The 23,891-nt window shown below is 47.5% G+C and overlaps 1 protein-coding gene across 5 annotated transcripts in view; it reads left to right on the forward strand.

The window, feature by feature from the left end:
- Positions 1-934: 934 nt before the first annotated feature.
- TRPM8 (transient receptor potential cation channel subfamily M member 8) overlaps positions 935-23,891 on the forward strand; it is a 99,111-nt gene continuing 76,154 nt past the window's right edge. For 4 of the 5 annotated variants that reach the window (XR_012802556.1, XM_075607352.1, XM_075607353.1 and 1 more), the window contains exons 1-4: positions 935-994; positions 2,446-2,672; positions 13,085-13,457; positions 14,402-14,551. Coding sequence is in view for 4 of the 5 variants with exons in the window: in XM_075607352.1 (XP_075463467.1) it covers positions 14,436-14,551 (116 nt within the window). In the remaining variant the exon portion in view is untranslated. The remainder of the gene's footprint in view (positions 995-2,445; positions 2,673-13,084; positions 13,458-14,401; positions 14,552-23,891) is intronic. The other variant, XM_075607354.1, reaches the window with a different exon arrangement.

Genomic DNA, 23,891 nt, shown 5'->3' on the forward strand with positions numbered 1-23,891 from the left:
GACCTGTTGGTAGCTCGCCTCTTGAGGACTGCAGTTGGCCACCCCAGGGATACAGCAGCAGTAATACACTGCATCATGTATATAATATAAATATATAATGTCTCTCCTCACGGTCTATCTTTAGATTAGCCGTGCAGTTTTAGTGACGTGCTCTGCATATTTAATTATATATGTGCTCTGTGCCTTCGGGAACACATGGGGGCAGTCTTTGGCACTCCAGTTGTCCTCTTACGTGGAGACCTGCATTGGGACCTTGTACCAGAATCAGCAGCCTGGAGTCACTCTGCGACGGGGCACCTGACCGCAGGGGCTAGGCTCTCCCCCCCACCCCTCTCCTCCCCCCCCCCTCTCTCCCCCCCCCTCTCTCCTCCCCCCTCTCTCCCCCCTCTCTCCCCCCCTCCCTCCCCCCTCTCTCCCCCCCTCCCTCCCCCCTCTCTCCCCCCCCTCCCTCCCCCCCTCTCCCCCCCCTCCCTCCCCCCTCTCCCCCCCTCCCTCCCCCCTCTCTCCCCCCCTCCCTCCCCCTCTCTCCCCCCCCCTCTCCCCCCCCCTCTCTCCCCCCCCCCCCCTCTCTCCCCCCCCCCCTCTCTCCCCCCCTCTCTCCCCCCTCTCTCCCCCCCCCTCCTCTCCCCCCTCTCTCCCCCCCCCCTCTCTCCCCCCTCTCTCCCCCCCCCTCTCTCTCCCCCCCCCCTCTCTCCCCCCTCTCTCCCCCCCCCCCTCTCTCCCCCCTCTCTCCCCCCCCCCTCTCTCCCCCCTCTCTCCCCCCCCCCTCTCTCCCCCCTCTCTCCCCCCCCCCTCTCTCCCCCCTCTCTCCCCCCTCTCTCCCCCCCCCCCTCTCTCCCCCCTCTCTCCCCCCCCTCTCTCCCCCCTCTCTCCCCCCCCTCTCTCCCCCCTCTCTCTCCCCCCCTCCCTTGTAGGTCTGCTTGCAGGAGGTGGTGAAGGTGATGCAGTGTGATGCAGGAGGTCTTGCAACAGCTTGTAGATCTGCTTGCAACGGGTAATACAATGACGCTTCCTGTGCTTGCAGCATAACAATATCACATACACATTATTATTATTATTATTATTATGAATAATACAAATATTACACCTTGTAAAATTGGGGTTATGAAAATGTCAGCGTTTTGTTTAACAGAATCACACTTTCTTACATAATCATCTTAATCATACACAGTACCACTGTTTTATTTTTTATTAGTGCATGGGGTGTACAAGTTTAGTCCTCAAGGGCCACCAACAGGTCAGGTTTTATGGATATCCCTGCTTCAGCACTGGTGGCTCAGTAAAAATGATTGAGCCACCTGTGCTGAATCAGGTTATCCTTAAAAACTGACTGTTGGTGGCCCTTCAGAACCGGGCTTGACAACTCCTGTACTAGAGCTGGGTCCTGTCAATATGTCCCTAATGCTGTCACTTGTCGGGCAGCCAATCAGAATCCCGGATGTAGCTGTTGTTAGGGGCTGCTCCTGATGCCTCCTGTTCTTCCCCATCAATCTGCTCTGATCAATCAGGCTGCATTTCCTACAGTCGTTTCAGGCGCCACCTGGTGGCTGACAGAAGTCTAGCTCCCCTTCCATGGAGCCACGTGGGACAGCCAGCCGGGAGGGAGCTGTGTGTTTCACTGGTTCCTGTCGGCTGAGGAGGACTGATATGATTTCACCTCTCAGCAGCACATTGGACTGAGCCTCACATCTCCTCAGGCCTATTTTATATGCTGCTTATAGAGGCACACATACAGATTTCCCTGGGCACAATTACATTACAGGCTCCTGAAGATAAAGGGACTAACCTGGGGTCAATAGGGCCAATATAGGGACTGGGACTTCACCATATGCCCGCTTTAAATCAGCAAATTCCCCCACTGCCTCCAAAAGCCGATACGCTTTTCTTAATCTCTAGCTCCTGAGGTTACCATGTAACCTGTATCCTACATTGGGCTCCGCGGGGGAATGGGGGGGGGGGGGGGGGTGAGCTTCATTTTAACCTCCCGAACACTTAATATTGCAAACGCTTATATCACCTGAACGATGCATCATATTAAAAAAATAATAAAAACAGCGCTGAAATGGTCAAAAACAGATCTCAAATAAATAAACAAATAGACCCCCCAAAAGGATGGACAGCTGAATGAATTCCCTCCTTTAAGACACATTGGGGCCACAGTCTCTCTATCGACCTACGTGGGAAATTCAGAACTCAGGACATTGTATCCGTCTTTGAAGTTTCTTCCTATTGATTAAATAAGTGGTTTTCAGCCCATTATAGAATTATTGTAGCACTTTAAGCTGCTGGGTTTGTCCTTTAATCGCCTTGTAATATTAACAAATGGGTGATAACTCCATCGGAATCCACAGAAGTATCAATGCAGATATTGTTATTCAGACGTCCTTGTGTTTGGTGCCACATTCTTACGTTCTGAAAATATTTTCTTGTTCCTTTTCTGTACAGTGTTCTAGTAACTGTATTAGTCCTGGAGAACTGTTAACAAGTTGAGCATGAAGAAGAGACCTGAGAGGTTGGCAAAGCTCTGTACACATGAGGAAGAGACCTGTGAGGTTTGGAAAGCTCTGTACACATGAAGAAGAGACCTGCAAGGGTTGGAAAGCTTTGTACACATGAAGAAGAGACCTGTGAGGTTTGGAAAGCTCTGTACACATGAAGAAGAGACCTGTGAGGTTAGGAACATTCTTTACACATTGAAGTGTAATGTGAAGTTCTGAATTCTCTGTACACATGATATTCATAGGGAATCCTGTTGTCGGTCCTTTAATAGGTATTTAATTAAACCTTTTCTATATAATATCATTCTGCACTTATAGGAAACACATGGAGCCTATAACGTGTAGACCGGAGGGCAGAGGATGGGTTACAGGAAGTAGCATGGATGTACCATAGTGAAAACATTGGACATGGTGTCCCAAATGTTGTGCTACTCTTAGCCACTGGGTGTCAGTGTTACCTAAAGTGTGAGGGCCAGGGAAGGAGGAGTAAAGCTGCGCTTATAGTGCCGGCGACGTCGCGCTGCGGTCGCTGGAAAAATCTAATTGAAATGACTTCCAGCGATCGCGACCAAGCCGTCGCTCCGTCCCTTAGGCTGCGCCTATAGTGCCGGCGACGCATGACGTCACCCGGCGCCGCTAGCAAAAGTTGTATTTTGCTTTTGCGGCGGCGTCGCGGGCGACCAGGCCATTGATTGGTTTAGGGGCTGTCACATGAGGCGGCAGCCCCTGAAAAATCAAATATTCCCGGCTTCCGAAAATCGCGTCGCTTTGTCGCCGTTACAATGAGCGCACGCGGCGGCGACAATGCATTTGTGTTTGGGCGCCGTCGCCGTGACTAAGCACGGCCTTACGTGACGGCGGCAATGTATTTGTTTTGACGCGACGTCGCTGTCACCGTCGCCGGCACTGTAAGTAAGCGCAGCTAACGCTTGAGTGATTGATGCAGCCTGAGAGTACGGAGATCAGAGAAGCTTCCCTCACTAGTGTGTACATTGAGTTTATATCACAGAGCAGGATTCTCCGCAGTCTGCAATGAAACAAACACGCACATTGCACGCTGGCGGCTGTCTGCCTGCGCTAACTAGCATCCCTCTTCAGAGGTGAGAAAATGTCACATGAAAACAAAGACATTGATTCTACATTAATATGTGTAAGTTAGCAGCGTGGGCGAGAATCGATGCGATGGAGTGTAGGCCTCGTGAGATGGAGGTTGATACTTCATACTCCTATAAGATTCAGATGTATCATGCAATGTCTGTTACTCGTAAAGACCCGGTTCAATTTTCCCTCCTCACGATCGACATTACAATGGGAGAGGACCTGCCTTTCCCATTAGTGGGAAACCCTGCACCAGCTCTGTGTGATGTAGGGAAAGTGACATACATTTCCTGTGCCTTGGGTACCAAAAACGGATTGCAGGCTCTTCAGGGCAGGTATCCTGGGCACTTGTATTGCTCAGCCATGTACATTTCTGCATGCACAGATATCACTAAAACAAATAAGCTATTATAAAAGCACAATCACATCCCAAGAAGGGACCGGAGTGTCATGTACGAACAACATCCCAAAAGCATGTTCACAGAAGCCCAATCAAATACACGAGAACATAGTATCGGGTTGTGGAGAGCGGCCAATCAGCTGGAATCCAGCCCTGTCCTGTGTTGAATCCCTAATGAGAGCAGCCTAGGAGAAGTTGCATGTGATGGCTCCCCGGGGTGTCCCACACGTTGCATGGCAGAGGGTTGTCAGCACTCCCAGGCTGTGCCATGCATAATACATGAGGTTATTATAGAGAGCTGGCTCTGATACACGTGCCCTGCAGTCTTATCAGCTCTTATCTTTACCCAGGAGGAGAGTGGCATTTTCACCAGAAACCTCTCTGAGTAACCCCATAGGAGGGCTGCAGCATGGCTTTGGGGGGTCCCTCGCTGCCTGTGTCTGGTACACTTTTTCTAAGGCAGGAGTCGCCAACTCCAGTCCTCAAGGGCCACAGACAAGGCAGGTTTTAAGCATATCCCTGCTTCAGCACATGTAGCTCAATCCCTGTGCTGCAGCAGGGATAACCTTATAACCTGACCTGTTGGTGGCCCTTGAGGACTGGAGTTGGTCACTCCTGGTCCAGGGGATGGGGAGTTCACACGCAGGTCATTCAACAGTCATTAACACACAGGGTCAGTAGAGGGGAGACGCACAAGGGCATTATAAAAATAGCGCAGCAATAAAATGTATAACCAGCACGGAGGAAACATCCATCTGCCCTGAACCAGTCAGTCACCCCCTTAGGGAGCACCTTAAAGGGGCAATCCCTCCAAAGCCCAAAGCATACAGGATTCCAGTGATCTGTGTAAGGGGTCTCATATGGGTAATGTATACCTTTTTTTTTTAAACTTAAAATCTGACACCTACTATAAGTATTTGTAATTATTATTTAAACGTTAGACTTGGGAGGGGTTTGATTTCCTCTGACTGCTCCCTACTGTGTGATGTCACTGTGTGATGTCACTGTGTTCAGCAAGTTATTGTACAGTTCCCCCTCTCTGCCTCCCCTTGACAGTATTGGTTCTCTGATAAGGATAGGGTTTCTCTTGTTCCATATTATCACTACCTGTGCACCTAGTTCAGGTTTTACTACAATACATTGATGCACAAATAGACAGATAGAACCCCTATTGATAGCACTCTGTTTCAGTGTGATTTGGTGATTAATTTAAAATAACTTTATTAAATGACAGTAACGTTAAAATATTGGGGTTTAAAACAAGGATTAAATATAACCAAGTGTTACTTAATCTATTGGATATGTATGTCCAAGAGATTGTACAGTGGTATTTTAATGTCCAGTGTTAGGATGGTTCACTGGCCCTAGTGTTCCTCATATGGAGTGAATGGGCTAGAGGTCTCTGTAGTTATACCGGCAGTTGGAACCACAGATAAAGTGCCCCAGTATGATATACTAGCTGGTGCTCTTATATATGACCTGTACTATGCTGTATAAGTGATGCAGCTAATAGTACATTATAGATTAGATAGAGTCAAATCTAGGTCTGAGTGCACCTACTGTTGTATTACTGACGCCACCCTATATAGATGGTGGTATATAGGTGCAGGCTTGTAGTACTAAGTACATGTACATCCCAGGTGTTTGATGACCGGGCTGTAGTGAATACTAGTATAGATGATACAATACTGGTAAGTATGATGGCACTGCTGGAACTCCTGTATATGCAAATACAGAGTTTTCAGCGGAGTACTGTGCCTTATAGGGTGTGTATACCGGTCAAAATTTAAAGACCTTTCCCTAATTGGTGCAGTACTCCTCATATGTGGTTATTGTCTGGCACGCCAGAGGTTAATAGCTGGTACAGGTGCCGTATTGCTTATATATAATGCCCTGCAAGCTTAATGCTGTGAGAGATAAGTAGCATTCAGGCTGCCTAGATGGATATTATAGTACATTGCCAGATATTTGTATGCCGTTGGAAGTGTGTGACTGCTGAGTCCATTGGGTCTAATAGCAGTCCTTTAATGCGCACGGGTTGAGCCACGCTGACTTCCTATATCACACTGAGTCAGTGTATGTGAACTCGGGCTCCTCCCCGTGCACGTGGTCACGTGGTTGCCGACGCGCGCGTTTCGCGAGTGCTTTGTCAAGGCTAAGGTAATCACAGATAAACCACCATCTATATAGGGTGGCGTCAGTAATACAACAGTAGGTGCACTCAGACCTAGATTTGACTCTATCTAATCTATAATGTACTATTAGCTGCATCACTTATACAGCATAGTACAGGTCATATATAAGAGCACCAGCTAGTATATCATACTGGGGCACTTTATCTGTGGTTCCAACTGCCGGTATAACTACAGAGACCTCTAGCCCATTCACTCCATATGAGGAACACTAGGGCCAGTGAACCATCCTAACACTGGACATTAAAATACCACTGTACAATCTCTTGGACATACATCTCCAATAGATTAAGTAACACTTGGTTATATTTAATCCTTGTTTTAAACCCCAATATTTTAACGTTACTGTCATTTAATAAAGTTATTTTAAATTAATCACCAAATCACACTGAAACAGAGTGCTATCAATAGGGGTTCTGTCTGTCTATTTGTGCATTAAGTTATATACCCCTTGCAGCACCGTTTCCCTTGCTCTATAGTCAAGCTGCAGCAGGGGCCAAACCTAAGTATATATACAATACATTGATCCCAGGCACCATTGTAGCTTTTATATAGTAAAGATACTCACAGATTACTTTATCTCTATATGTAAAAAAAAAAAATATGCAAAACACAGCACCATATTTAGGAAAGGATGGTATTTTTACAACCTTTTGATAAATAACCTTTCAAGCCTCAGCCAGATCAGGCTCCAAAATGTCCAAAACCAATCTAAACCCACAGTGGTCAAGGGAGACATTCAAGCACTATGCGGATTATTTCTCAAGGTCTCCTGGCTGTGATATTCGTACCCAACGGCCATATTTATCAAACAAACAAACAATGAGTCTGGTGCACTTTTACTGTACCTATTCTGCCTCCGTTTTGCAACCAGAGTCTTTGAAAAGTAGGCCCTTTTTTCTCTGGAAACTGGTGGACATTGAATCTCAGGCCTCTGGACACTGGTGGACATGGTGTATGTGGCTTCTGAAATCTGGTAGACATGGGATATGTGGCCACTGGTGGACATGATATATGTGGCCATTGGTGGACATGGGATATGTAGCCTCCAGAACCAGGTTGGAAATGGTATAAATTATTTATTTATATTTCTCAAATGTTTTACCAGGAAGTAATACATTGAGAGTTACCTCTCGTTTTCAAGTATGTCCTGGGCACAGAGTTATGAGGACAAATAATACATGTGTAGCCTGGAGCTCCCGCAGCTCCTTGAGACCCCCCTCCCTTGGAGCAGTGCGGTCGCGGGTGCCGTCGGAGCCAGCGCCGGGCCCGTCGGCTACTTCCAAGGGTGGGGGCCGGAGCGGGGAGTCGCACGCTGTTCCCTGATGCGGCCGGTTGCCGGGGACGCGAGCGGCCCGTTGTTAGGGCCGCGATCGCGTTGCCGAGGCCCCGGCGGCTCAGGGTACAGGGCGCCGCCATTGCGCAACAGCTCGCGCATGCGCAGGGATAGCCAGGCGGCAGGAGAGCTCCAGAGAGGTCGCGCATGCGCAGGACAGAGCCTAGAGAGGTTGCGACGGCCATTAGGGGTTAGCGCAGGCGCAGGAAAGGCGCGCACGCGGCCCCAATGTATTTGCAGCCTCCACGGGACTACAACTCCCATGAGGCTTAGGGGCAGGTGCCTCCGTGTGGCCAATAAGGGCCAAGGATTTCTAGAGGGAGCAATAAGATACATTTCGCGCGCTGAGAACGGCAGTTGGAGCTGGGGAGCTGTGAGGGAAGGAAGGGTGCAGAGAGCATGTGCAGCTCCTGCATCGAGTAAGGTCCCCCACATCCCAAGTAAGGCCCCAACTCCCCACCAGGGTAGTGGGTAAGTGCTGAGGGACGGCCCAAGATAGGGACGCTGCCCTTAGTGCGTGTGAATGCTGTCTTGTCAGGATCACGGCTGGCGGTGTTGTGAGGCCTGACACGAAGGCATAGTGCTAGTGTGCAGCAAGTTGCTGTACGCGTTCCGAAGGTTGCAGTGCGTAGCTGCTAGTGTTAGTGTTCAGTGAGAGTCAGGACTGGGACGAGTTAGGGGAGTGGGGCAGGTTATTACCCCGCAGGCCCTAGGAGTTTCCCCCAAGTCACCTCAGGTTGCGGTACATCAGGGACAGGCCCTAGGCTAGGGTTCCTGTCACGCTACTGCCCGTTAGCGAGATAGGGATATAGCGGCGGTTGCTGTTCCCGTGAAGCGGTTGGACCCACGTTAGGGTCCCTGGAGAAATCACCTGGATAGGATCAGACGGATGCATCGCACGTCTGACCCTTTGAGAAGATTGTTGCAGGCCCGAGCACCGGAGTGCTCGGCAGGTAACTCTGAATCACATGTGCACCAACAGGCCTAACACATTAATTAGTGACTGCGCAGTCACCCACGTTCTCTACTAGAGTGCGGGACATTGGATGGGGATTCTCGGGACACTGGGTGGGATCACCTAGTGTTGGGGAAGCATCCTGCGCGACGCAGTAAGTGTCTCCTCTAGAGAGGGACACAGGTTATGATGATATTACCGTGATCTGTTTTCTTGCATGTTCAGTAAAGTCCCTAGTTAATATAAATATATATATATATTATCTGTGTGAGTATCGATTTATTGTGATTGTCCTGCGAGGAACCACTCCCCCTATGGTGGGAGCCATCGCAGGTGGAGGCGCTGCATCGTTGGAAATAAGTATCCCTAGTATAAATGCCCCAGGTTCCCCATGGCGGAAGCTCAGCCCTCCTGTGAGCCAACAGGTATAGCACCACACTGAGAAGTAGTCAGATACACCTACACACCCCAATCTCACTTAAGGGGGGGGGGGGAAAGAGGGCTACACATGGATACAAATACATAGTTACATAAGTGAACAGGGTAGTAATATATATTATAGGCATATGTAACAGTTGCAGACCAGATTAAAATCTGAGACAGCTTTAGTTTTGAAAGAATTTAGACTGGTGGTGGATGTGAGAGTCTCTGGTAGGTTGTTCCAGTTTTGGGGTGCACGGTAAGAGAAGGAGGAACGTCCGGATACTTTGTTGAGCCTTGGGACCATGAACAGTCTTTTGGAGTCTGATCTCAGGTGATAAGTGCTGCGTGTGGTAGGGGTGAGGAGCTTGTTCAGGTAGCTGGGTAGCTTGCCCAGAAAGTATTTGAAGGCAAGACAGGAGAGATGAACTTTGCGCCTAGACTCAAGTGATGACCAATCTAGTTCTTTGAGCATTTCACAGTGATGTAAGTTTCCCATTAAACCTCTTAGATTGTAAGCTCTTCGGGCAGGGATTTCCTTTCCTATTGTCTGATTTTGCTGCACTTATTGTATAATTATAATTCCCTCTACGGTATTCTTTGGGAAGCGCTGAGTACACCTTTGGCGCTGTATAAATAAAGACATACAATACAATACAATACTATGGGGCCTATGCAGAGAGCAGCGAATTTTCGAAATTCGCCATTTTTTGGAGATAATCGCGCAGAAAACAGCAGAAAATGGAGATTTCCGAAAATCGCGCCAATTTTTCATTTCTATTTGTAAAACTCGCCTCGCGGCTGGCGAGAACCGCAATCTCGCCAGTTTAAAATATATCCGTATGCAGAGAGGCGCGAACGGCATCTAGCGGCTGTTCGCGCCAATAAAATGGCGCGATTGTCTCCGTTTTGCCTCGCCAAAAAAAACTGGCGCTCGCGGCCATTGCAAAGGGAAAAAAAAAGGCGCGAATTTGTTTTTACATGTTTCCGAAGCGCGCATCTCGCCAATTTAAACTCGCCAGACGCATCCATGTTAAACATAGCAGAATTCGCACTTTTCTGCATATGGAGATTAAAACTCTCCAAAAAAGCTCCTTTTTATGAAATTCGCCATTTTTAAAATTCGCTGCTCTCTGCATGAGGCCCTATGTATGTTGTAGTTACATTGGAGAACAAAGTGGCAAGTTTGTTAAGGAGGGTTTGCAGTGCCGAGCCGTATACTATGTCCCCATAGTTGATAATTGGCATTAGCATCTGCTGTTTGATACGCTTCCTGACCAGCAGACTTAGGGAGGATTTGTTCCTGTAAAGTACACCTAGTTTGGCATAGGTTTTGGATGTCAGGGCATCAATGTGCATCCCAAATGTTAAATGGGAGTCAAACCATATGCCCAGGTATTTAAAACTAGTAACAGGAGTTAGGGTGGTGTTAGCGATGGTTCTGATCTGGAGCTCAGTCACTGGAAGCTTTAAAAATTTAGTCATGGTCCCAAATACCCTTGTTACAGTCTTGTCAGTGTTTAAAAACAGTTTGTTTTGGGAAATCCAATTTTCAAGTCTCAAAAAGTCAAATTGAAGTATGTGTTCAAGGTCGGAGAGGCTAGGGCTGTGTGCATATAAGATTGTGTCATTTGCATACAGAGCACTGGAGTTTGATATGCAAGATAACATGATCAACAGTATCAAAAGCCTTTTCAAAATATAGAAATATTGCACCAGTGTGTTGTCCCCGTTCCATTCCACACTGGATTTCATTGCAAACTTTTAGCAGGGTAGTTACCATGGAGTGTTTGGGGTGAAAGCCAGATTGGAATTGGTATAAATGCCCTCTGGATATTGGTGGACATGGTATAAATTACCTATGGACACTGGTGGACATGGTATAAATGACCTCTGGACACTGGTGGACATGGTATAAATGCCCTCTGGACACTGGTGGACATGGTATAAATGACCCCTGGACACTGGTGAACATGGTATAAATGACCTCTGGACATTGGTGGACATGGTATAAATGACCCCTGGACACTGGTGGACATGGTATAAATGCCCTCTGGACACTGGTGGACATGGTATAAATGCCCTCTGGACACTGGTGGACATGGTATAAATGCCCTCTGGACACTGGTGGACATGGTATAAATGCCCTCTGGACACTGGTGGACATGGTATAAATGATCTCTGGACACTGGTGGACATGGTATAAATGCCCTCTGGACACTGGTGGACATGGTATAAATGACCTCTGGACACTGGTGGACATGGCATAAATGACCCCTGGACACTGGTGGACATGGTATAAATGCCCTCTGGACACTGGTGGACATGGTATAAATGACCCCTGGACACTGGTGGACATGGTATAAATGCCCTCTGGACACTGGTGGACATGGTATAAATGCCCTCCCTCTGGACACTGGTGGACATAGTATAAATGACCTCTGGACACTGGTGGACATGGTATAAATGCCCTCTGGACACTGGTGGACATGAGGTATGTAGCCTCTGTTCACATACGAGCTGATTTAGAGATATTTTCACAGCTCCTGCAGTGTAAAAGGTGGGGAGGCAGAGAACCTTTTTAAAGCACAGTAAGAGCATCGGTAAATAATTGATCCAAATTAATGAGCAATAAACGAGACATCTCCTCAGCCAGCACTATTTACGAGAAGAGTCTCATCCATATTTCATGCCCCTGTGTTTTCTCCGCCCGTGATGCCATTTTTATAGTTGTATTTTGGAGCTTGCCAGCAGCGATGGGCTCGGTGCCATCCTGACTGCAGGCCGTTCTGGTTCTGCGCCAGTTCTGATTTTTCTGCCCTCCTCTCTGTGCAAGTTCAGACCTCTCCCTTCTCTTCACCTTCAATACGTGCCCCAGTCTGACCCACAAAGCCATCACTACTACAGGTAATAAGACTGCATCCTTTATAGAGTGTAACACACAGGACAATACTGGCACAGACACGAAACTAACAAGAGCATCATCCACACAATGTCACCAGTGGGACTTGCACCACGCAAAGTGAGTGAGACAGCAGGAGACACACAGAGGCAGTAGCAAATGTAAATGCATAGGGTGTATCTGTACCCAGCAGAGAGGGTGAGTAAGTGCGTTGTGTAAGAGTGAGGTCTGATCTTTAGATAATCAAGGCTACTGGATTTATTGGGTTGGTAATGAAGATTTGAGATTAGGGAGAGACTCCCCAGTCCCTCCACAGACAAAAAAGACACACACACCGTGCCCACACAGACACGCACAAACGCATGTTCATACACACACACACACACACACACACACACACATACATGCACACTCGGACGCACGCACGCAAAAAGACACACACACGTACATGCACACACTGCTTCCATAAGTCACCCTCTTCAAAATCTCTCTGCCTCCACAGACTGAATGAATATGATGGGTGCAGTCTTCTCTCACACGGGTTTTAGGCCCCCAATTCCTGACTGGTAAAAGTACAGATGGGATTAGTGTGTTGGAATGAGCTCCCCACCCCATTGCAGCACTAGGTGACATTATTGTTTTAATGAGAGTCTCCAGGACAGCTCTATGGTCCTCACATCCCAGGAGAGCTCTATGGTCCTCACATCCCAGGAGAGCTCTATGGTCCTCACATCCCAGGAGAGCTCTATGGTCCTCACATCCCAGGAGAGCTCTATGGTCCTCACATCCAAGGACAGCTCTGTGGTCCACACATCCCAGGAGAGCTCTATGGTCCTCACATCCCAAGAGAGCTCTATGGTCCTCACATCCCAGGAGAGCTCTAGTGACCTCACATCCCAGGAGAGCTCTAGTGACCTCAATTCCCAGGAGAGCTCTAGTGACCTCAATTCCCAGGAGAGCTCTATGGTCCTCACATCCCAAGAGAGCTTTATGGTCCTCACAAACCAGGAGAGCTCTATGGTCCTCACATCCCAGGAGAGCTCTATGATCCTCACAACCTAGAATAAGCCCCATGTAACCTAGAGCCCCAACAATGTATATCTACAGCAAGTAGTAACATTCTCTATCCTATTTCCTTGCTCCATCCTAAATATAATCTGCTCCCTTCCCCTCTTCTTTATAAATACCATCTCCTCTAAGATCCCCCCTCATTTTTACCCTAAGCTGTGCCTCTCCCCTTGTCCCCTCTGACCCGTCTTTCTTTCTTCCTGTGCCCTCTGCAGGGATGTGTGCCTGAGGGCAGTGCCAGCGCAGTGAAGCCTGCCAGCCTGGGATGGGGCCATAGGGAGTAGAGGCATCCAGGAAGGAAGGAAGGAAGCAAGAAAGAAGCAGCAAATAATTCAGAAAAGGGAGAGAGAGGGGGGGAAGCTGAGCTTCACTCCGTACACAGAGCAGTCTGTTAGACAGGTGCTCTCTGCATCCAGTACCAGGACTGATCTGGAGTTTAGACAAAGCCAAAGAGAGTTGTGAGGATAACACTGATGGGAGGGAAGAGCTGAGAGGATAAGAAGATGAAGTGATGTCCCCAGTTATTCTGTGACTGGAGCAGAAGGTGACAGTCTCCATGGGTCTGTAGCCCGGGCTGGTGACACTAAGGTAAGCTACTTCCTTTGTGTCTTGTGCTGCGTAGCATTTTTGGGACAACCTTGCCTCCATATCCAGTTGATGTCCTGCTATATCTGAAACTGTTGATCCATCTATAGAGAGGACACCCTATAATGTAGACCTGCCTCCCCGACTATAGACTGGTCCTGTTTCCCTCAATGTACCTTTCCACTTGCAGTGGGAATAGAAAAGGCCACAATTTAAAGTTCAGAGCATCTGAAGAGAAGTCTATTTATTGTGTGTTTGTATCAGAACATTTTTGTGTTTACACTCATCCCTAGAAAAGCATGGATTAGGGAGGGTGGTGTGTGCGTGGAACAGCCGCCCAGCAGAAAATGTGTGAGAATATAGAGTTTACAAAAAAAAGGTTAAAGGTGCTTGGACAGGAACAAGAGAAAATAGATGAGTTTCAGTAAAGGGAATGGCCGTGCGGGTGGGACCCTTCTCTGCCCCCCACATCGATGTATTTATATAACCAGCCTCAGTGACCAGCCCACCCATATAATAGAGACCCCAGCCTTGGACCTTGTATTCCCACTGGTGGTCTACAGGTAGCATCAATAGTTCTCTAAAATTGATCATCCGAAACCAAGACTGGAGCAGTTACACGGGGCCAGCTGGAGGATGTGGCTTATACACGGTCATTGTCACCCAATGCCTGTCACAAATTCCAAGCAACACAAAGGTGGGAGGGTTACCTGGGCCCAGGCAACCAAGGGACCCTCTGTAGTAACAATGTTTCCAGGTGAAGGTGCAAAAGAAGAAATATTGGGGTGAATCAAAATTGGGAAGTCAGGTTTTGTAACAATGTCCCCTGCCATCAATGTCCCCTGCCACCAATGTCCCCTGCCACCACTGCTTCAGTGTAGGTAGCTCAGCAGTAATGTTTCTCACACTAAAGAGACATTATCTTTCTCTCTCTCTGCCACTTTCAGGTTATTGGCAGTGTGCTCTCTTCCCAGCTGTGTGATGACTGTCCGACAGAGCGCCAGGAGATGGAGCAAGGAGTTCCTGCCTCCGACAGAGACACGACCTCACTCCAGTTCCAGAGAGAGGTCACACTCCAGGGAGAGGTCACGGCAAAGGCAAGTGTCTTCCACTGCACCTACAGTAATGCTGAGTACCTGGCGAGGGACCCGCAATGCAGGGCATTGTTATTAGCAGTAGTATTGGTATTATCCCTGCATAGAGCTGAACATGCACTCAGCACTGTACAATAAATGAAATACACAGGAAGCCTAAAGATAGAATTAAAAAAGCAATCCCTGGCCCAGAGAGCTTACAATCTAAGATCTGTTTTAAAGCCGCAGTCCAAGCTGCCAGGTTTTTTTTATGCAATTTTTTTCCCTTTTATTATGTGCATCAATACAATCCACACAATGATATGTAATTAGCTAAGTTGCCGATCGATCCGTTCTCTTGTGATCGATTGGTGAAGATTCGGCTCGGGGTTCACTAAATGGCTTCAGTGCAACAGAAGAGGACCAAAGATGCAAAGTTCTGTGGGGGAGATCATGTGACCAGACAGTCACTAGATACAAGGTGCACTGCTAGAGAGAGGGCAGGGCTCAAAAAGGGGTGTGCCAGAGCCTTTTTCAGAAGAGGAAGGGGATGTGACTTTGTAAATGGTTGCTATTGAAACACAAAATGCTTGTTACATTATAATACATTAAATATATAATTCAGAGGTTTTTTTTAAATGCCACAAGTATTTTCTCATAGTACAGAACTGATTTTTTAAAATAACACACGTAGGACATTGCTTGGTCTGCAGCTTTAAGAGATAAGCAGATGCAATACAATGATATTACTCTTGTTTGTTACATATGGCTGATTGTCAGTGCTGTACATAATGTTACCATTTCTCAGTGTTCTCATATCCTGCATATGAGGACAGGGTAAATTAACCGCCTCGTGCCTGAAACATTGTCAGATGTTTAAACACCATCCTTCCTCCTCTGACGCCTCTCAGAGAGTAATAATCAAGGAATTCAAGATAAGAAAGCTGCTCAGATAAAGCAGCTGCAGCCCTAATAATAACATGTATTTATGGAGCACCTATCAGAGCATTAGAAATATAATTCACAGGCATGCAGCCGCACCAGGGGTGGAATCCCAGCAGTGCACTTCTAGTGCTGCAGCCTACAGGGAGACGGAGAAGCAGTAACAGAAAGCACCCGTCTGTCTATTTAAGACCAAAAGGCCCATGGCTCCCCCTCTCTCTCTGCCCCAGGTGGAAAATATCTCCCCTCCCTCCCTCCCCCCCCCCCCCCCCCCCCACGAGGTGCTGTACAGGACTGGGAGCTCAGGACAACAGACACAGCCAGAAAACGGCAGCTTTAATAATGTATCAGGTCACAAAGTATCTGAGATTGCGACTGCAGCTCAGAGCAGCTTCCCACCGCTCTGGGGAGGGAGGCGCACTTGCTGGGAGTTTAATTGGATTTAACCCACAGCACTGTGATATATTATAGAGCCCAGCACCATACTATACTATAGGGGGGCTCAACTCCAGTCCTGAAGACCTCCCAACAGGTCACGTTTTCAGGATATCATCAGCTTCTGCACAGGTGTCTCAATCAGTCCCTGCTTCAGCACAAGTGGCTCAACCAGAGCCTCTGATTGAGCCACCTGTGCTGAAGAGCTGGGATATACTGAAAACCTGACCTGTTGGGAGGTCTTGAGGAGTGGAGTTTAGCATCCCTGCTATACTACATATCTATATTTCCAAAGAGTGACAAGCCCAAGCACGCTGCCTAGGGGTCACACTCAACTCCTCTCTCACAGTCTCCGCTCACATTCAGAACGTTTCTAAAACCTGTCCCTTTTTCCTCCACAATATAAAAAAGATACGCCCTTTCCTCTGTTGCTCGACTGCTAAAACTCTGACTCAGGCACTCATTCTCTCCCGTCTCGATTACTGTAACCTCCTGCTGTCCGGCCTTCCTGCCTCTCACCTGTCTCCCCTACAATCTATCCTAAACGCTGCTGCCAGAATCACTCTACTCTTTCCTAAATCTGTCTCAGTGTCTCCCCTGCTGAAATCCCTCTCCTGGTTTCCTATCAAATCCCGCATCTCACACTCAATTCTCCTCCTCACTTTTAAAGCTTTACACGCTTCTGCCCCTCCTTACATCTCAGCCCTAATTTCTCGTTATGCACCATCCCGACTCTTGCGTTCTTAAGGATGTCTTCTCTCTACCCCCTTTGTATCTAAAGCCCTCTCTCGCCTTAAACCTTTCTCACTGACTGCCCCACACCTCTGGAATGCCCTTCCCCTCAATACCCGACTAGCACCCTCTCTATCCACCTTTAAGACCCACCTTAAGACACACTTCCTTGAAGCATATGAGTAGCACTGTGGCTAATACTATACACATGATACATCAAGCTGGACCCCCTGCAGACGCACTTACCTGAATGCCCTCCTACTGTCTCTGTACGTACCCCTACCTACCAATTAGATTGTAAGCTCCTCGGAGCAGGGACTCTTCCTAAATGTAACTTTTGTCTGACGCACTTAGTCCCATGACCTGTTATTTGTATTATTTGTTATTTATATGATTGTCACGTGTATTACTGCAGTGAAGCGCTATGTACACTAATGGCGCTATATAAATAAAGACATACAATACAATGAACCCCAGTAAGTGAGACTTTCTTCAAATGTGTGAGATCCACGTCAAATGAGCAAGGCTTCTTACCAAAAAGTGAGTCCCACTCCTAATGAGTGAGACTTCTTTCCATTGAGTTACCCTTGCCCCTAGTAAGCAGGGTCTGCAGCAGTATGGAGCTGCCCTAAGACTGGCTGAGTGATTCTGGGCAGACTCCTTGTCTGCATGAGTATGTATTTTGTCCATCACATTTTCTCGCTGTGTCCACTAGGAGGCAGCATCAAACTCCAATGCAGAATAGACCGCTTCATGTTTTGCGTATCTCAGTTAGTCCCCTAAGCTACATGAAAGCTGCTCTGCGTTGGACCATCCTGTCTCCTCCTGATCCCTGAATTCTCACCTCCTGCCTCTCATAATGTGTCCCAGGGTAAGGGTACAGAGCAGGGAACAGTTATACAAGGCTGTGAGTAGCTGAGTGTGTCTGACCCCTGACCCTGTATATAAATAGGGATTTCTGCACTTCCATCCTTTATCTGTATGGTCCAATATCAGGACTGCTCTGTTAACAAACCCAGAGCAACTGGACATTAGGCACCCTCACTTCCCAACCCTCTATTAACCCCTTAAGAACTCCATGGGCATCAGCAATACATCAACAAAAAGCATGCCCATGTAGGTGGCACAGATTCCCTCTCCTGCCACCTGAGGGAAAAACCAATGTTACATACAAAGAGGGGCGAACTGCACCGTTTCTTATTATCTTTTGCTGTATTAGGGGTTTTGTTTACATTTTTATGTCACAATTCGCGTTATACATTATTTTGTGAATGTTTTTTTATTTTAGATTCCTAGCAGTGAGCTTGGCTGTGATGTCATATACGTGCGCTGGGGGCGGGGTTTGGGTGCTCAAGCAACTGTGTGGGATTTAGGGAGCCCTGTGCATGTTTGTATCGGTCGTGTAAGAGTTTTACCTAATGATGAAGGTATAGTTTTATAGCGGATCGTACATTTTTCAATACAATTGTTATTTTTAAGACTGGGCGTGGATTTGGTTTTTCCATCAGGCGATGCCCACCTTTCTTACGCCTTTCTTTCTGTCCTGCCTGTGAATGTTACTCATGCCCATAATCCTATCTCTAACGGTCCATGAAATGTCTGCAAACTGCATTTAATGCAACCATGTATTTTGATAACTCTGACTTCTCCTGCCTGTCTCATTTGTAACAAAATAATTGTATTTAATTGTAGTTGTTCTCAAACTGACTGTATAGTATTGCGATGCCCCCTTACGTGGAGACCTGTATTTACTTATGGATGATCAGCAGAGAGAATCTGTGCCAACCGACTTAGGCCAGGTCACCACTGGCTACTGCAGCGCCCGCTGTGGCGGACGCTGCAGGGACAATAGCCGCCCCACAATTGGGCCGGGCCCGCTGCGGGGTGAGTTTTTGAGGAAAATTGAGATGGGAGCTTGCAACAGAGCGCTAGGCCACGCCCCCGGCGGTTCAGCCAATGAGGGCGAACCTGCTGGGTGACATCATGGCAGCGCCCCCGTCACTCCCCAGTCACGCCCCCCTTGTCTTTCCCCCTGCAGCTCTCTGCAGACCGGGGAATTCGGCTGCACGCGCCGCCAGCCTCGCAGGCGCGTGTGCAGCGCAGGCACTGGGGCTGCAGCCTTAAGGTAGATGGTGATGGAGATGCAGGCATTCAGTACAAGTTGAGTAGATATACTTAGCAGCTGGTGCTCCGTAGCAGGAAGGGAGTCCTAAAATCCCGAAGTTAGCAATGGAGGTATAAATAGATACAGGCGCACGGACTTAAGATGCAAAATGTATTGTGGCAAACGAGCCAAAGTTTCGGCTGTAATATTCAGCCTATGTCAAGGTGAGGGCTCTCACCTCCTTGCCAAAAGCTGTACATTGCAGCCGAAACGTTGGTTCGTTTGGCACAATAAATACTACATCTTAAGTCCGTGTGCCTGTATCTATTTCTACCTCCAACCTACTTAGAATACAAAGCTGGGAGGACCTCGCTCACATGTGATAATAGTGGTGATATGTATACTGTATATAGCTGTGTGCTACCTGGGAGGTAATTGGAACAACATAATAGTACACAGATGTACTAAAAAAAAGAAAAAGAAATCCCTTAATGGTGCACATGGTGCATGTAACGAGGATATGTTTAAAATATCATTTTTATTAGCATACTTCTAAAATAAAGGCACATTGACGATAACAATATAGAAGACACACAATGGTGTAAAATATAACGCTACGTAGGTATCATTTTCTATTGCTGCTGCCCATTGAGTTCTTAAGTGCGCAGTTCGACCCTTTTTGTATTTTGATATGCGATTGCAGCAGCAGCGAGCAAACCCCCAGCAATGACACTGCTGTGTTGGAGTGTATCTCCATTCTCACGCTGAAACATAATGTATATTACGGAAGAAGAAAAAAAAAAAGACAAATACAAGTGTGAAAACCTAACAAATTTATACTGAGCATGTACTGTACCTTAGGATTAACTATGCAACTTTGTTACTGCAGCATACATCTTAACACTACACCACACCCCTGCCCCAGGCCCCTCTTCACCCCCTGCCCCAGGCCCCTCTTCACCCCCTGCCCCAGGCCCCTCTTCACCCTCCGCCCCCCAGCGAAATGTTGACTTTTGTAAAGATCTCACTTTGTTTGACCGAAGAAAGCATGCCGCTTATTCTGTTTCATGGCCTGTGAGAAAAGGGGAAAGCTTTGTAGTGTGGGTGTGATATGAAGCTCTGGGGGTGCGAGGAAGCGGAGAGGGACAAGAAAAACTGGAATAACCCAGCATTTTATATTCTAACTCTCTGGCTATGAGATAGACGCGGGGGGCCGGTATTTCATGACAAAAAATAAATACATTTCTAGTCGCTGACTCGGTACGCTGTGATGTACATAGGATTTTGCAGGCCCAATAAGTGTCCCTGTAGAGCTTACAATCTAATTTTCGTGCCTAGGGCACAGGGAGATTGGGTGAACTGCCCAAGGAGACCTGACACTAGGGTTCAAACTGGGCTAACCCAATCCAAAGGCAGTAACATTACCACGAGCTTCCGTTTCAGCCCATTCAGCGCAGGCAGAGTTTGATACAAAGAAAAAGTGTCTGAGTTGATACAGTATGTTAAATAGGCACAAAAACAACTGAACATGTGGGTCAGGGGGAAGCCATCTTGAAGTTGTGATGTCACTTCCTCACACAGGAAGCAGCAGTGGAGATTCAGCACTGTGCCCCCTCACTTTAGTCTTTTTGTTCTCTGCCGATTCTTCTATTCCTGGAACAACCTGAGAGAAGAGAGGAGAAGTCTCAGCAGTGCATTGAGCAGAGCTCTCACTGCTGCTTCCTCCGTCAGGAAGTGACATCAGCAGCTTCAAAATGGCTCCACCCGGACCCATGCTGTCCAGTAACCATTCCCTTAGCGTTTATTATGTATCTCCTTCTTGTATGTCTTTCTACAAAGAACTCCTGTATCAAACATAGGAATCATTTGATAATAGAGCCATACGCCTTGATTTTGGGTGTAATCGTCTCATAGGATATTTAGCTGTCCAAGGTTTTTTTTTTACTGGGACTTTACAGTGGTATTCACTTCCCTTCACGCCCAGCAGAACTAGACCTATCGGCTTTACAGTTTGAAATGTTGGAGAATTTCTATTTCTCTTGCCCACCCTCTTTTGAAATCCTAGCTGGCAGAATCTGCCTCCTTTTCTAAGCCCCTCTTGCTTCTGGCATCTACTGCCCCCCTAAAGCCCCTCTACAATCCCTGGCTGATATCACCCAGTTTCTTGGCTACATTTCCTCTCTGAATGAGAAGAGTGAGCTGCTAGTTCTTGGGGATTTCAACTTCAATTGGCTCGACCCTAAAAACAACACAATCCAGATACAAATCAAGTCACTTAACCTATCACAACTCATTTCCCAACCCACACGGACAAACCTGAAATCGCATAACCATTCCTTGCTAGACTGGATTCTCTCCTCAAACCCCAGCAGAATCCAATCCTCTGGCATCCTTCCTGACATTTTCAGTGACCATGCAATAGTGTACTGTGTAAGGAAAATTAAACCGCCCCATTCAAGCCCCAAAGTTCTCCTCACTAGAACATTTAAAAACTTTAACCCACAACAGTTTCTGGATGACCTTACCAACTGCCCATGGCACAGAATCGATTTAATCCCCGACCCCGACTCTGCGCTCGACTATTTCCAATCCGAGTTCTTAAAACTCTGCGATACCCATGCTCCACTACGCAAAATAAGGGTACGGGGGGCCCACCTTCCATGGGTTACACCTGACCTTATAGCACTCTACCAGTTCAGGGATGCCTTGTGGAAAAGCTACAAAGTAACTGGCACTACCAAGGATCTCAATCACTACAGATGCCTGCGGAACATGTGCACAAGGCAAACAAGGCACGCAAAAGCACAATATTACTCTGACAATCTTCACCAGAATACATCAAACCCAGCTAACTTCTGGAAGGTTATCCACAATATATTCCAGCCTTCTAACCACCAACAGCCAAGTAATATCACTAAGGGCCATATTACTCTGACAAATCCCACCGACATTGCAAATGCATTCAATGATTACTTTGTGGGGTGTGCTACTAACTTATTAGCGAAACGCAGCCCAAACCACAAACCTGAATCTCATCCTGGGAGTACCCCTATAGCCCCACCCCCTCCCAACACTGCCCACAATTTTCAATTTGGCCCAGTATCCAAAGAGGAGATTACACAAGCGCTCCTCAAACTAAAACTAAGCAGCCAATGTGGACCCGACTTACTACAATCTAGGTTCCTAAGACTTGGTGTCCCAGCAATTGCCAAACCAATTGCTTCCATAGTCAACTCTATCCTGTCTGCAGGCCATATCCCTAAGACCTGGAAAGCTGCCAGAGTTGTCCCAATCTTCTAAAGTGGGGACAAAAACACTGTCTCAAACTACAGGCCAATCTCCCTTCTCCCAATCCTATCCAAAGTCATGGAAAAATGTGTCCACTCCCAATTAAGCGATTTACTATAACAAGACAAATTTCCCTAACCAATTCCAATCTGGCGTTCGCCCCAAACACTCTACCGTAACTACCCTGCTAAAAGTTTGCAATGAGATCCAGTGTGGAATGGAACGGGGACAACTCACTGGTGCAATATTCTTAGATTTTGCAAAGGCTTTTGATACTGTTGATCATGTTATCCTGCTTAACAAACTCCAGAGCTCTGGAATAGGGAAGCATGCTTTAAACTGGTTTCAGTCCTACCTATCAGGTAGAGCCCAACATGTCCCCATCTCTGGCTCTAACTCTAACCACCTGGATATCACCTGTGGCGTCCCGCAAGGCTCTGTTCTGGGGCCCCTACTTTTCTCAGTGTTCATCAATGATCTTCCCACAGCTTGTAAGGAGGCCTCAATACACAGGTATGCAGATGACACAATCCTATATGCACACAGCCATAGCCTCTCTGACCTTGAACACATACTTCAGTCTGACTTTTCCAGACTCAAACTGGATTTCTGAAAACAAACTGTTTTTAAACACTGACATTACTGTAATAATGGCATTTGGGACCAAGACTAAATTTTTAAAGCTTCCAGCGACTGAGATCCTGATTAGAACCAGCGCTAACACCACCCTAACCCCTGTTACTAGTTTTAAATACCTGGGTATATGGTTTGACTCCCACTTAACATTCGGGATGCACATTGATACCCTGACAACCAAGACCTATGCCAAACTAGTGGTACTTTACAGGAATAAATCCTCCCTAAGTCTCCTGGTCAGAAAACGTATCGCACAGCAGATGCTAATGCCAATTATTGACTATGGAGACATAGTATATGGCTCGGCACCTCGAACCCACCTTAGCAAACTTGACACCCTCTACAATTCAATTTGTCGTTTTGTTCTCCAATGCAACTACAACACACACACACTGCGAAATGCTCAAAGAACTAAATTGGTCATCACTAGAGTCTAGGTGCAAAGTTCACCTTTCCTGTCTGGCCTTTAAATTCTTTCTGGGCAAGCTACCCAGCTACCTGAACAAGCTCCTCACCCCTACCACATGCAGCACCTATCACCTGAGATCTGACTCCAAAAGACTGTTCATGGTCCCAAGGCTCAACAAAGTATCCGGCCGCTCCTCCTTCTCTTACCGTGCACCCCAAAACTGGAACAACCTACCAGAGACTCTCACATCCACCACCAGTCTAAATTCTTTCAAATCTAAGGCCGAGTCCATAGACGGACAGGCCGCGCTGAGCCCCTGCATCCTCAATGAGGTTGCCTTGAGAGGGGCTCACGCGAGCGTCTGCAGGGGTGCTGAGGAGTTGGAGGTTTCAGCCGAGCGCCAAGCTGTTTTTCAGCGCACTGTCGGCTGAAAACCTCCAATCACAGTACAGCAGCGTCAACGTCACGGCGCCGTGACATTGACGTCAGTGCGTCGCGGGCAATTGGCCCAGCGACGTCACTGCCCCGCCTCCAACCACCTCCCCCCGGCTCCCTTCGCGCACGCTGGCTCGCCTGCAAGTCCGTGCAATCGCGCTGACTGAAGCAGGCGAGCCTCAGCGTTAGCGCGCCTCCGCTCTCCTCACACCTCTATGGCCCGGGCCTAAGGCTGTCACACATTTTAATCTGGTCTGTAACTGTTTCATACGCTCATAATATAAATTATCTTTAACTGTGCATGCAATGTCTTGTATATAATGTATACCCTGCGCATTATGTAACTGTATTTGTAACCATGTATTATTTGTCTTAACTCTGTG

This window comes from Ascaphus truei, chromosome 7 (assembly GCF_040206685.1).
Source record: "Ascaphus truei isolate aAscTru1 chromosome 7, aAscTru1.hap1, whole genome shotgun sequence".
Lineage (NCBI taxonomy): Eukaryota > Metazoa > Chordata > Amphibia > Anura > Ascaphidae > Ascaphus > Ascaphus truei.